Source organism: Jaculus jaculus, chromosome 15 (assembly GCF_020740685.1).
Source record: "Jaculus jaculus isolate mJacJac1 chromosome 15, mJacJac1.mat.Y.cur, whole genome shotgun sequence".
Classification (NCBI taxonomy): domain Eukaryota; kingdom Metazoa; phylum Chordata; class Mammalia; order Rodentia; family Dipodidae; genus Jaculus; species Jaculus jaculus.
This window is the reverse complement of record NC_059116.1, coordinates 34851880-34865623: the sequence shown is the minus strand read 5'-3', so window position 1 is coordinate 34865623 and position 13744 is coordinate 34851880. Positions and strand designations below refer to the sequence as shown.

Sequence of the window (13744 nt, the reverse complement as noted above, 5' to 3'; positions counted from 1 at the left end):
CACGGTTCCCCAAAGGACACCAGAAAACAGAGTCTTTAAAAATTTATTACAACGTAGTAGAAATAAAAATATATGTATGCCTCTAAGCATTTCGTCTGTTTCAGCACAAGTAACAAAATAAGATTTCGTCCTAGAATTTGCAAACCGGGAGGTCGCCGGCCCAGGACAATGTCCGGCCCCAGCTCCCAAGTGCTGGTCCCGCGAGGACGAGGGTCGTCACCCCCGTCAACCAAGTCGCACACTGCACAAATGCCGGCAGCATTGCGGGTGATGAGTCCAGACCCTCCCCACTGGCTGGCCAGCAGCTCCCGCCTCTGGCTTCGGCTCTTCACGCTGCCTGGGTCCAGGGTCCCTCTCTCTGCTGACCCCGGGGCCCTTCATCTTCTCCGGTCTCAGTGACCGCCTCGGGCGCCGCTCCAGGCTCTGTGGCCCTGGTGGTGGCCTCACACTCCCCTCTCCACGTCTCAAGTCTCAGTGACTCTGCCCCCATGATCTCAACGGGTTGGGTTGGTTTTTTTTGGGGGGGGGTTTGTTCTGGGGAAGGGGGAGGGAGTGTCAAATATGTATTAAATTTTTTTTTTTTTGGCAGCAACTCAACAGGTTGGGATGCTGGAAAGAGCCTCAGCGTTCCTGGAGCGAGATATAGGGGATCCACTGGTTATTGCCCCGGCTCTCTTCACAGTAACTGGCGACCTCTACCAGGCCCTGGCTTTTCCAAGAGTCAGTGTGAGGATTCTGTGAGGAGAAAAGAGGAAGGGTTCAGTAGGAGCTCTAGGAGTTGGATAAGGGTAAAAACAGACAGGCTCAAAATAGCTTCCGAGGTGACTGGACTGCCCACGGGACATACCGAGCGTGGCTGAGTGCTGAGCTGGTGTGGGACCGGGCAGCCAGACTTTGTTGACAAACACGGGCTCAGGTGCCCAGGGTGGGGCGGGGTGGGGGGCGGACTCACCGTGACTAGGAGGCAGTGGAGATCTCGGGCCTCGGTGGTGCCCAGGGTCTCGGCCGGCTCTCCCAGAAGCTGCGCCAGCCGCTGCATGCCAGACACACGGAGAATGTCGATGTCATTGTCGCAACAAAAGGACTGGATGAGGGTGAAATGGATTTGCAGGGCAACGTCTTCTTCCTCTTCGTCTATAGCCAAGAGGCACAGGACCACGCTGTCAGGGTCCCTGTAAAGTGGGAGGAAAAGGAGAGGTGAGTCAGAGGAGGGGCGAGAAGGTATGGGGAGGGGACACTTTGCGTGCAGGAAAAGCTGCAAGGGTGCAGGAGTTGGGGTGGTTTGCATGCTGCTGGTGTGGGGGAGGGGAGGGTGCACGGCCTAAAAAGTCACGGGAGGGGACCGTCTTGCAAAAACTTGCAATGTGAGGATGCACCCCGTCCCCAGTACAGTGCACACTGGGGGAGGGGGAAGTCCTCAGGGACGCGTGCAACACAGGGGGGTATGCTGTTGTTCACAGAGGGGCGCCCCCACCCACTCCCGGGAACAACAAAAAAGTGGGGGTGACTCACACATTCATCAGCTTGGCCGACTCGTACACCCCCACCGTGAGGCGGTCTTGGCGCTGCGCGGCCACCAGCAGCTCTTCCACAGCGGCGGTCACGGACTGCATCCTGAAATGTTGGGGGGGGGGGGGAAGAAGGTTAAACGCCGGGCAGGACGCTCCGAGTCCCGGGCCTGCGATCTTGGCCACGACACTCACTTCTGCGCCGCGTTGTCGCACGCCACGACCTCTTCCAGAGTCATGTTGCAGTTATAATCCACAGTGGATAAAAATCCCTCGCGACAGTCTCCCACGGGAAAGTGTGCAAAAGAAGAAAAAAAAATCCGAACCAGAGAACCCAACACCTTCCCACGGAACAAAACCTTCTGAGATCGTCTTCAAGTGGTGGGAGTCTCCTCCTCCACCAACCAAAAAGGAAAAATGAAACAGACGCGGAAAAGACTGTAAACTCCCCAACTCCCAGGCGACGAAACCAAGAGTTCCCAGGAGCGACCCAGTCCGCCGCCGCGGGGTAATGAGCTCGCAACAGCCAGCGCGCCGTCATTTATAGACTTGGCCTCTGGAGGCGGGGACTCGTCGGAACTCAGCGTAGCTTCAATTGGTGGAGAGACAAAGGCCAGAGTAACACGCTCTGCTATTGGTGGGAGGTTCGGAGAGGGGCGGGGCGTAGCTCCGGGAAGCCCCACGTGGGGGCGAGAGCTGGGAGGAGCGCACCTCTGAGTGCCAGAAAGGAGAGAGACAGAAAAAAAAAAAAAAGCAAAACCAGAAGTTTTCTCCTGATTTCCCGGCAGCCGCGCCGCGGTTCGGGGCGCGCGCGGGATTTCCAGCGCGCGAGGCGGCCTGGACTTTCGGGAGGAAGGGTCTGGAATCCCCTGCTCGTCCTCGGAGAGTCCCCAGCACAGCCCAGACCTTTCCCCAGCTCCCAGAAGTTGGGGCTGAGTGAGAAAAGGGCCTACTTTGCAACCTGATACCTCCCTGGTTGTAGGTTTTTTTTTGGGGGGGGGGCTTTTTCTTACCTTTGGGGTCCCCCAGACTGATGATCGCAGCCCCAGCGTTGTTTATTTGGAACCCGAATTAAATAACGCCAGGGGTATACAGTAAGTGCTCAATAAGTTTAGAGGGCCTTTGAGGTCCCCCCAAAAGCGAAGACCACAAAGACACCCCCCTCCTTTGAAAATTGCACATTGGCCTTATCTAATAAAAGGTACACAGTGGGCGCTGCACAATGTTCTCTTCGGCGACTTAGGGGTCCCTGCAGATGCAAGGGCCTTGGGAAAGAGTGCGGGCACCCCCAGCCCTCCGGAGAGTTTCAGGGTGGGGTGCGCGTGGGCGGCGCAGGTGCCCAGGCTTGCAGGCCGCGCGAGCTGCCCGCCCTCTGCTGGCTGGCCCTGCTGGCTGGCCCTGCAGCCTGCCCAGTCCAGTATGCCCTCCCCGCCAACCCCGCCGCCTGATCGACCCGGTCTGCACCCCACCCTGCCGCTTGGATGACAACCACTTGCACATCCCTGCTCCCCGCTGGGTGCTGACATTGGTGCAGTGTGCAACCCGGCTCACGGGCCACTTCCCTGCCGCTAGCTTCCTTTGTACCCGGGAGCCAGCGAGCAGAGCCCATGTGCATCTATCTGTGTTTATGCAGAAGTGGAAACTGAGGCTGGCGAGGCTGTGGCTGGAACCACGGGGTAGCTGCTGGTGGTGAAGGAGTGTGTGTGCAGGGGGAGGCAAGACGCGAGCCAGGCAGGCAGACCCTGCGTGGGACTGTCTCCCACGGTGCACGGGGGCTCCCGGTGACTCACACCTGCATCTGCGTCCCCTCCTGCGCCGCCCTGGGGTCGGTCCACCCCCCCCACCCCCCCGCTGTCCCCGGCCACAGGTCTGGCTGACTCATCCAGCCTCCTCCGCGCCGCCCACCGGCTGAGGCGCGAAAGGTGCCGCGAGTTCGAGGGGCGGAGGCGCCCTCTGGCGGCCGTGGAGGGCCCTACGCACGCGGCTTCCGGAAAGGGAGGAGGGATGTGAGGGACAACGGGATAATTTGTATTTTTTTAAATTTTTTGTTTTATGTTTATTTATTTATTTATTTATTTGAAAGTGACCGAGAGAGAGAATGGGCACCCCAGGGCCTCCAGCCACTGCAAACGAACTCCGGACGCCTGTGCCCCCTTGTGCGTCTGGCTAACGTGGGTCCTGGGGAATCGAGCCTCGAACCGGGGTCCTTAGGCTTCACAGGCAAGCGCTTAACCGCTAAGCCATCTCTCCAGCCCAATTTGTATTTTTTTAAGATTTATTTTTATTTATTTATTAGAGACGGAAAGAAGGAGAGAGAGTGAGAATGTGCGCACCAGGGTCTCTTGCCACTGCAAACGAACTCCAGACGTCTGCGCCACCATGTGCATCTGGCTAACATGGGACTTGGAGAATCTAACCCGGAACCCTAGGCTTCTTAGGAGTGTGCCTTAACCGCTACGCCACCTCTCCAGCCCTAATTTGTATTTTTTTTCTTCCTCCTATTTTTTGTGATATTTTGAAGCAGGGTCCCATTCTAGCTTTGGCTGACCTGGAACTCACTCTAAAGCCTAAGGCTGGCTTCGAACTCATAGTGATCCTTCTGACTCAGCTCCAGTGCTAGGATTATAGATGTGAACCACTAGATCTTGTGCTTGACTTTTTTGTTTGTTTGTTTTTCAAAGTAGGGTCTCACTGTAGCCCAAGTTGACCTGGAATTCACTTTGTATTCTCAGGGTGGCCTCGAACTCACGGCGATCCTCCTACCTCTGCCTCCCTAGTGCTGGGATTAAAGGCGTGCGCCACTACGCCTGGTGACTTTCTTTTTTTGAAGCAGGGTTTGTCTGTAGCCCAGGCTGGCCTGAAATTCACTCTGTAGCCCAGGTTGGCCTGGAACTGACTGATCCTCCTAACTCAGCGTCCTGAGTGGTGGGACCACCACACTTGGCTTTTTTATGTTTTCTTTTTCTTTTTTCTTTCTTTCTTTTTTTTTTTTTTTTGGTGTTTTTATTTATTTCTTTGAAAGAGAGAGAAACAAGAGGCATAGAGAGAGTGGGAATGCCAGGGTCTCTAATCATGGCAAACAAAGTCCAGACACATGTGCCACCTTTTGCAGCTGCCCTTCATGGGTCATGAGGAATTGAACTTGTGTCCTTAGGCTTTACAGGCATGTGTCTTAAAACGCTAAACCATCTTTCCAGCCCCCTTTTTGGTGTGTTTGAGTGTGATAATTTATTTATTTATTTTCATTTTTCCAGGTAGGGTCTCACTCTACCCCAGACTGACCTGGAATTCACTATGTAGTCCCAGGGTGACCTTGAATTCATGGCAATCTTCCTAACTTTGCCTCCGAAGTGCTGGGATTAAAGCCGTGCACCACCATGCCTGCTTTAGGTTCCATAATTTAAATCAAAACAAATGGTCCCCATAATCCATGAAGAGCCAGGTGTAGTGGTGCATACCTTTAATCCCAGCACTCAGGAAGTTGAGGCAGGAAGATCCCTGTGAGCTTGAGGCCAGCTGAGACTACAGAATGAATTCCATGTCAGCCTGGACTAGAGAAAGACCCTGCCTTAAAAAAAAAAAAAAAAAAAGCCAGGCGTAGTGGTGCACACCTTTAATCCCAGCACTTGGGAGGCAAAGGTAAGAGGATCACCATGAGTTCCAGGCCAGCCTGAGCAGCCTAAGATTACATAGTGAATTCCAGTCAGCCTGAGCCAGAGTGAGAGCCTATTGAATAACCAAAAAAAAAGAAAAGAAAGAAAGAAAGAAGGAAAAAACAAAACAAGAATCCATGAGGAACTACATATTTCATTTTTCATCAAGACAGAATGGAAAGACCAGCATGGTGACCCAAATCTGTCATGCCAGCACTGAAGAGGTAGAGTCAGTAAGATCAGGAGTTCAAAGTCATACTCAGTCACATAGCCAATTTGAAGCAAGCCTGGGCTACATAAGGCCCTGTCTCAAAAAAAAAAATAAATAAATAAATAAAATAAGGGGGCTGGAGAGATGGCTTAGTGGTTCAAAACACTTGATTATGAAAGCCTGACAGCCCAGGTTTGATTCCCCAGCACCCATGGAAAGCTGAATGCCCAAAGTGGTGCATGTGTCTGGAGTGGAGTTCATTTGCAGTGGCTGGAGGCCCCCCTTTTTTGGGGGGGGCATGGTCTCACTCCAGTTCAGGTTGACCTGGAACTAACTATATAGTCTCAGCTAGACATGGTGGCGCATACCTGTCATCCAGCACTCAGGAGGCTGAGGCAGGAGGATCGCTGGGAGTTCTAGGCTAGCCTGGGCTATGGAGAGACTGCTCAAAACACTTAAGAGCCAAAAAATGCATCAAAAACATCATCTAGAATGGCTTTGGGCAGGAAGTGTTGCTCATTCCCACCCACTCTTGCAAGCAGGTTTTGGGTGGCACTGCCCTGCTTGGAGGTGATTTGGTACTAGTGGGTGTGGAGGGGTATGGAACTTCTCCAGATAGGGTGGGTGGTCATGGTGGGCTTCCTGGATGGGGTGGCATTTCAGCTGAGACCTGACAGTCATGAATCATGATAAAGATAGACTTGAGAGGTTCTAAGAAAAGGGTGTTTCAGATAGTGCACAGCCTGTGCAAATGCCTGGGAGCCAGATAGGACCTGGTGATGGAGGAGCCATGAAGAGGCCTGTGTGTCCTGAGCAGAGGGAGTGGGAGTGAGGGGCAGGAGGACGGAGACAGGGTTGGTCAGGGTCTGGTGGCTTTGGGGAGGATTTGGGCTCAGACGCTGGAGAGAGGTGGGAGACATGGAGAAATCTAGGGAGGACAGAAGGCCCACCCTGGGGTCTGGATGGGTGTTCACGGGAAGCCACTTGGATCTCTGCAAGGGATCAAGGGAAAGGCTGGGCGCTGACCTCATGTTTTCTTTGAATAAATGAACAAGACTCCATTCCTGTCCCCAAGGAGCGGTTTCCGGGTGGGAGTGACTCATCCTATGAACTTCCAGACATTTGTAAGACAGGAACTGTGGAGGGTGTGGAGAACATACACCAGGTGTGGGAGATGGTCCCAGAGCGGGGGTATGGGGCAGGCAACGGCGTCTGAGGTGGCTGAGGGGGAAGGGAAGTTTTATTTGAGGTTAAGGTCTCCTGATTCGAACCGTCTGATCTTCTGCAAAGTTTAGGAACGCAGTTGTGCATCCTCGACCTCTCTGAAGGTCTGTTTTCATGAGAAATGTGCTATGGAAAGGATGACTTAGAATGACCTACGGTGCTTTGAGCACACAGAAAGTATTCCTCACACGTTCCCATGGAAGTGAGCAGGCCAGTCCCTCTGAAGCCCTCCTCTATCTTCTACTTTTCTTTCTTCAGACAGGAACTACCTTTGTAGTCTTGTCTCTGCTCAAAGTTATGTTTCTCCTGCTTCAGCTTCCCTAGTCCTAGGTCTGCCTGTATTAACAGACTTGAGTTCCAGGCCAGCCTGATCTAGAGTGAGATGTGGCCTCAGAACATAATGAGGGGCGTACAAGATGATGCACGCCTTTAATCCCAGCACTCTGGCGATTAAGGCATTTGCCTGCAAAGCCAAAGGACCCAGGTTCAATTCCCCAGGACCCACGTTATCCAGATGTACAAGGGGGTGCATGAGTCTGGAGTTTGTTTCAGTGGCTGGAGGCCCTGGCTTGCCCATTCTCTCACTCTCTCTCCCTCTTTCTCTGTCAAATAAACCAATAAATAAAAATAAAATACTTAAAAAAAAATCTTGGGCTGGAGGGATGGCTTAGCAGTTAAGGCGTTTGCCTGCAAAGCTAAAGGACCCAGGTTCAATTCCCCAGGACCCATGTTAGCCAGATGCACAAGAGGACACAAGCGTCTGGAGTTCGTTTGGAGTGGCTGGAAGCCCTGGTGTGCCCATTTTCTCTTTCTCCCCCTTTCTCTGTCAAATAAATAAAACCAAAGACCAATACACTAAATGCTAAAGGAAAAATACTCTACAAAAATCTTAATGAGGGGCTGGAGAGATGGATTAGCACTTAAGGCACTTGCCTGGAAAGCCCAATGACCCTGGTTCAATTCCCCAGTACCAATGTAGGTCAAATGCACAAGGTAGCACAAGCAATCTGGAGTTTGTTTGCAGTGACCACAAACCCTGGCATATGCCCATTCTCTCTCTCTCTGCCTCTTTCTCTTAAATAAATAAATAAATGTAATAAGACTAGCAGCATGGTCTGCAGTAGTGCCCCTGCCTAGAACCCACAGTGAGGGCTGGGGGTGTGGCCAGAGGTAGAGTGACAGCCTAGCCTAGAACCCACAGTGAGGGCTGGGGGCATGGTCAGAGGTAGAGTGACAGCCTAGGATCCACAGTGAGGGCTGGGGGCGTGGTCAGAGGTAGAGTGACAGCCTAGAACCCACAGTGAGGTCTGGGGGCGTGGTCAGAGGTAGAGTGACAGCCTGGAACCCACAGTGAGGGCTGGGGGTGTGGCCAGAGGTAGAGTGACAGCCTAGCCTAGAACCCACAGTGAGGGCTGGGGGTGTGGCCAGAGGTAGAGTGACAGCCTAGCCTAGAACCCACAGTGAGGGCTGGGGTGTGGCCAGAGGTAGAGTGACAGCCTAGGATCCACAGTGAGGCTGGGGGCATGGTCAGAGGTAGAGTGACAGCCTAGAACCCACAGTGAGGGCTGGGGGTGTGGTCAGAGGTAGAGTGACAGCCTAGAACCCACAGTGAGGGCTGGGGGCGTGGTCAGAGGTAGAGTGACAGTCTAGAATCCACAGTGAGGACTGGGGGTGTGGTCAGAGGTAGAGTGACAGCCTAGAACCCACAGTGAGGGCTGGAGGTGTGGCCAGAGGTAGAGTGACAGCCTAGAACCCACAGTGAGGGCTGGAGGTGTGGCCAGAGGTAGAGTGACAGCCTAGAACCCACAGTGAGAGCTGGGGACATGGTCAGCAGTGGATCCTTGGGCTTCATCCCATGCAATGCTAAAACAAGACAAAACAAATACAAAAAGGTAAGTCCGTGACTGGTCCTGGTATTGATTGCATTTGTTACTTGTACAATGCAACCATAGACAGTCACATACATCAGGTGGTTTCTGCTGACAGCAAATGTGTAGTTATCAGGTTTTCTGTGTGATGGCTCTATACATTAAAAAAAAAAAAAAAAAAAAAGTTAAATCGGTGTAGTTGTCCCTTATCTGGGAACATGCCCCAAGACCTTCTTCAGTGGAGTCCTCAAACCTAACATAGTACTTACTCTGACCCCCTATATATTCTTTTCTTTCTTTCTTTTTTCTTTTTTTGGTTTTTCAAGATAGGGTCTCATACTAGCCCAGCCTGACCAGGATTTCACTATGGAGTCTCAGTGTGGCCTTGAACTCACAGCAATCCTCCTACCTCAGCCTCCCAAAGGGACGTTGTGCACTACCATGCCCAGCATGTCTTTATTTATTTTTTTCTTTTGTTTTTTTCAAGATAGGGTTTCGCTCAAGCCTAGGCTGACCTGGAATTCACTATGGAGTCTCAGGGTGGCCTCGAACTCTCCCCGATCCTCCTACCTCTGCCTCCTGAGTGCTGGGATTAAAGGTGTGTGCCACCATGCCCAGCAAAAAACAATTATTTTAACATCAGTGTGCATGTAAAAGAAAAACATATCGGCCTTGGTAGTGCATGCCTTTAATCCCAGCACTTCAGAAGCAGAGGTAGGAGGATCACCGAGAGTTTGAGGCCACCCTGAGACTCCATAGTGAATTCCAGGTCAGCCTGGGCTAGAGTGAAACCCTACTTCAAAAAACAAAACAAAACAAAGCAAAATTGTTTTTTTGTTTGTTTGTTTGTTTTTCCCAAGGTAAGGTCTTGCTCTAGTTCAGGCTGACCTGGAATTTACTCTGTACTCCTAGGCTATTTCAAACTCTCAATGAGCCTCCTACCTCAGCTTTCTGAGTGCTGGGATTAAAAGTGTGTGCCACCATGCCAGGCTTAAAATTTTACTTATAAATTAGGACCAGTAAAACATTAGCAAGAGCCCATAATGAAACAATTTAATAGATTTATATGAATGTAGTCTCTTAAAACATTTTTTAGTGCTGGAGGAATGATTTAGCCATTAAGGCACATGCCTGCAAAGCCAAAGGACTCTGATTTAATTCCCCAGGACCCATGTAAGCCAGAAGCACAAGGTAGTGTATGCATCTGGAGTTCTTTTGCAGTGGCTGGAGGCCCTGGCACACCCATTCTCTCCCTCTAAAATAATAATAATAGTAATATTTTAAAAATCTTTTTAAAATTTATTTATTTATTATTTATTTTTTGGTTTTCTGAGGTAGGGTTTCACTGTAGCCCAGACTGACCTGGAATTAACTATATAGTCTCAGGGTGGCCTTGAACTCTCAGCAATCCTCCTACCTCTGCCTCCCGAGTGCTGGGATTAAAGGCATGTGCCACCACGCCCGGCTTATTTTAAAAATCTTTTTAAAATTATTTATTTATTGGGGCTGGAGAGGTTGCTCAGTGGTTAAGGCTCTTGCCTGCAAAGCCTAAAGACACAGGTTTGGATTACTGAGCACTTGTAAAGCCTGATGCACAAGGGGCATGTGCCTGGAGTTCATTTGCAGTGTCTAGAGAAGCCCTGGCATGCCCATTCTCTTCTCAAATAAATAAAATATATTAGAAAAATTATTTATCTGTTGGTTTACACATATACAAGGACCTCCTGCACTGAAAAAAAAATATACTAGCAACCACTGTGCATCTGGCTTTGTGTGGGTGGCCTAGGAATTGAACCCTGTTCAGCAGGTTTTGCAAGCAATGGTCTTTAACTGCTGAGCCATCTTCATAGCACCCCTTTCTTTCTTCCTTCCTTCTTCCTCCTCATTCTTCTTTTCTTTTTTTTCTTTTATTTACTTTTATTTTTTTTTTTTTTTTTTTTTTTTGGTTTTTCGAGGTAGGGTCTCATTGTAGCTCAGGCTGACCTGGAATTAACTATGTAGTCTCAGAGTGGTCTCAAATTTACAGCAACCCTCCTAACTCTGCCTCCTAAGTGCTGGGATTAAAGGCATGCGCCACCACTCCCGGCCCTCCTCCTCATTCTTTCATTCTTTTTTTGGGGGGGGGGGTTCAAGCCCCACCACCCATAAATCTTATTATACTGTTCTTCCTTTGAGGTAGGGTCTCACTCACTCTAGTCTCAGGTTGGACTTGAACTCTGATTTGATCTTCCTACCTCTGTCTCTAGAGTGCTAGGATTAAAGGTATGTGCTGTTACTCCTTGCTCTGTTCTTCCTCTTCTTTTTTTGGTTTTTCAAGGTAGGGTTTCACTCTAGCTCAGGCTGACCTGGCATTACCTAAGTAGTCTCAGGGTGGCCTTGAGCTCACCGCGATTCTCCTACTTTTGCCTCCCAAGTGCTGGTATTAAAGGCATGCACCACTATGCCCAGCTGTTCTTCCTCTTCTTGTAGGGTGCAGGGCCTAAGCATCCATGGCCTATTCATGATGGAGTAGCTGCCACTAGGAAGCTCATTCATTCTCACATCCCATGCTTTGCAGTAACTAGTATCTCTCCCCAAATGTTTTTCACTATTTGAAACAAACTTTCCACACTGTGAGCCTCTCCACTGGGCTTCACTCTTCAACAGTGACTTCCTGTAGAATTTACTCTCACTTGCTGTGTCTGGCTTCTTGGACTTTTTTTTCTTTCTGATGTAGGGTCTCACTGTAGCCCAAGGTGACCTGGAATTCCCTATGTAGTCTCAGGGTGGCCTCAAACTCACAGCAATCCTCCTACTGAGTGCTGGGATTAAAGGCATGTGCTACCATGCCAAGCTACACTTGGGCCTTAAACAAACAAACACACACACACACACACACACACACACACTTTAAAAAATTATTTTTATTTGAGACACAGAAAGGGAGCGAGAAAATGAGAGAGAATGGGCACACCGGGGCTTCTAGCCACTGCAAATTAACTCCAGACACATGCACCACCTTGTGCATCTGGCTTAAATGGGATCTGGAGAATTGAACCTGGGTCCTTAGGTTTCCCAGGCAAGTGCCTTAACCACTACACTTGGGCTTTTAACTGACAGCTATCTGCCAGCCCCCAGTTTTCCCTCTGGACTTGGGAGTTCTGGTCTAGGGTGGTGGTGGCCTGCACTCTAACTTTTGCTCCTAGGTTCAGTCTCCAAATTCTGGTACTCAGCTCCCCACAGCTGCAGAATTCAGGCTCCAGGACTTCTTCCAAGGTCCCAGAACCCCGAAGAAAGCCTCCCATTATATGGAATCCAGGATCGGAATTTAGAACCTAGGCCTCAGAATCCAAAATCCGGAATTTGGAATCCAGACTCCAGAATCCCGTGTCCGGGAGATCCAGGCTCCAGAATTCAAGATTCAGTCACAGCCAGACACTGCCCTTGAGCTGAGATTTTGTTTTGAAAATCAGGCGCCAAAATCCAGCCCTGGGCGGGAACAGTTGTCCAGGGGAGGGAAGAGGAAGAGGACGGGCTGACAGCTGGGAGGGATTCTGGCCACCGTCCCTGCTCCCCAAAGCAAAGGGCACCACGTTTCTCGTGCTAGGGACGAGCGACCCTAGGATGGCACCGCCTTCGCCTCGGGCTCTCGAGAGGGGAGGGACAGGGGGTCCCCAGGGTGGTCCCTGATTGCCCAGTCTCTGTTTCCACCTCTCACCACCCGCAGAGCAGGGAGGAGACTCGGAGGACACAGCCGATTCCCGGAAGGCTCAGCGCCAAATTTTGAAAATCACAGGACGCCTCCCAAAGTGAGCGGGAGGCCCTGACCCACCCAGGCCGCGCGGGGTTTGCTGGGACTTAGAGTCCAGGATCGGGGGGACCGCACCCCAGCCCCGCCCAGCGACGCGGAATAGGCGGGAAGTCCCTGGCAAGCTGCATGTTGCAGAAGACAGGAGCTAACCTGAGTAGAGATCTGGTGAGGGGGCACTGCAGCGACCAGCCGAGAAGTCAGGAGGGGGCAACGCCAAGGAGATGGTTGTAAGACAGTGGGGCCTCCAGCATGCTAGGACAAGTGCTAGCCGCTGACCATGCCCCTAGCCCTCCGTGGATTATTCTAGACTGTCACTCTACTGCTGACCAAACCCCCAGCCCTCACTGTGGGTTCTAGGCTGTCACTCTACCTCTGGCCACGCCTCCAGCCCTCACTGTGGGTTCCAGGCTGTCACTCTCCCTCTGACCACGCCCCCAGCCCTCACTGTGGGTTCTAGGCTGTCACTCTACCTCTGACCACGCCCCAGCCCTCACTGTGGGTTCTAGGCTGTCACTCTACCTCTGACCACGCCCCCAGCCCTCACTGTGGGTTCTAGGCTGTCACTCTACCTCTGACCACACCCCCAGCCTCACTGTGGGTTCCAGGCTGTCACTCTACCTCTGACCACGCCCTCAGCCCTCCCTGTGGGTTCCAGGCTGTCACTCTACCGCTGACCACGCCCCCAGCCCTCACTGTGGGTTCTAGGCTGTCACTCTACCTCTGACCACGCCCCCAGCCCTCATTGTGGGTTCCAGGCTGTCACTCTACCGCTGACCACGCCCCCAGCCCTCACTGTGGGTTCTAGGCTGTCACTCTACCTCTGACCACGCCCCCAGCCCTCACTGTGGGTTCTAGGCTGTCACTCTACCTCTGACCACGCCCCCAGCCCTCACTGTGGGTTCCAGGCTGTCACTCTACCTCTGACCACGCCCCCAGCCCTCACTGTGGGTTCCAGGCTGTCACTCTACCGCTGACCACGCCCCCAGCCCTCACTGTGGGTTCCAGGCTGTCACTCTACCGCTGACCACGCCCCCAGCCCTCACTGTGGGTTCCAGGCTGTCACTCTACCGCTGACCACGCCCCCAGCCCTCACTGTGGGTTCTAGACTGTCACTCTACCTCTGACCACGCCCCCAGGCCTCACTGTGGGTTCTAGGCTGTCACTCTACCTCTGACCACGCCCCCAGCCCTCACTGTGGGTTCCAGGCTGTCACTCTACCGCTGACCACGCCCCCAGCCCTCACTGTGGGTTCCAGGCTGTCACTCTACCTCTGACCACGCCCCCAGCCCTCACTGTGGGTTCCAGGCTGTCACTCTACCGCTGACCACGCCCCCAGCCCTCACTGTGGGTTCTAGGCTGTCACTCTACCTCTGACCACGCCCCCAGCCCTCACTGTGGGTTCTAGGCTGTCACTCTACCTCTGACCACGCCCCCAGCCCTCACTGTGGGTTCTAGGCTGTCACTCTACCTCTGACCACGCCCTTTTCTAT

General features: G+C 52.1%; 1 protein-coding gene and 1 non-coding gene across 2 annotated transcripts; one reads left to right on the top strand and one right to left on the bottom strand.

The window, feature by feature from the left end:
• Nucleotides 1-520: 520 nt before the first annotated feature.
• On the bottom strand, nucleotides 521-2003 carry Gadd45b (growth arrest and DNA damage inducible beta). The gene is made up of 4 exons (XM_004654919.2): nucleotides 1704-2003; nucleotides 1513-1614; nucleotides 953-1172; nucleotides 521-735 (listed from the first exon to the last, which is right to left on the bottom strand). The coding sequence occupies exons 1-4, from the start codon at nucleotides 1745-1747 to the stop codon at nucleotides 622-624; spliced, it is 480 nt and encodes a 159-aa protein (XP_004654976.1). The 5' UTR covers nucleotides 1748-2003; the 3' UTR covers nucleotides 521-621.
• A 6493-nt stretch (nucleotides 2004-8496) lies between these two features.
• On the top strand, nucleotides 8497-8627 carry LOC123455217. The gene has a single exon (XR_006633762.1).
• The last annotated feature ends 5117 nt before the right edge of the window (nucleotides 8628-13744 follow it).

Excerpts from the sequence above, each read along its gene's own strand:
- Gadd45b (XM_004654919.2), bottom strand. The coding sequence starts at position 1,747 with ATGACTCTGGAAGAGGTCGTGGCGTGCGACAACGCGGCGCAGAA. Across the intron at positions 1,615-1,703 it reads TGCGACAACGCGGCGCAGAA|GATGCAGTCCGTGACCGCCG; the intron begins GTGAGTGTCGTG and ends CCAACATTTCAG. Across the intron at positions 1,173-1,512 it reads TCGGCCAAGCTGATGAATGT|GGACCCTGACAGCGTGGTCC; the intron begins GTGAGTCACCCC and ends CCCACTTTACAG.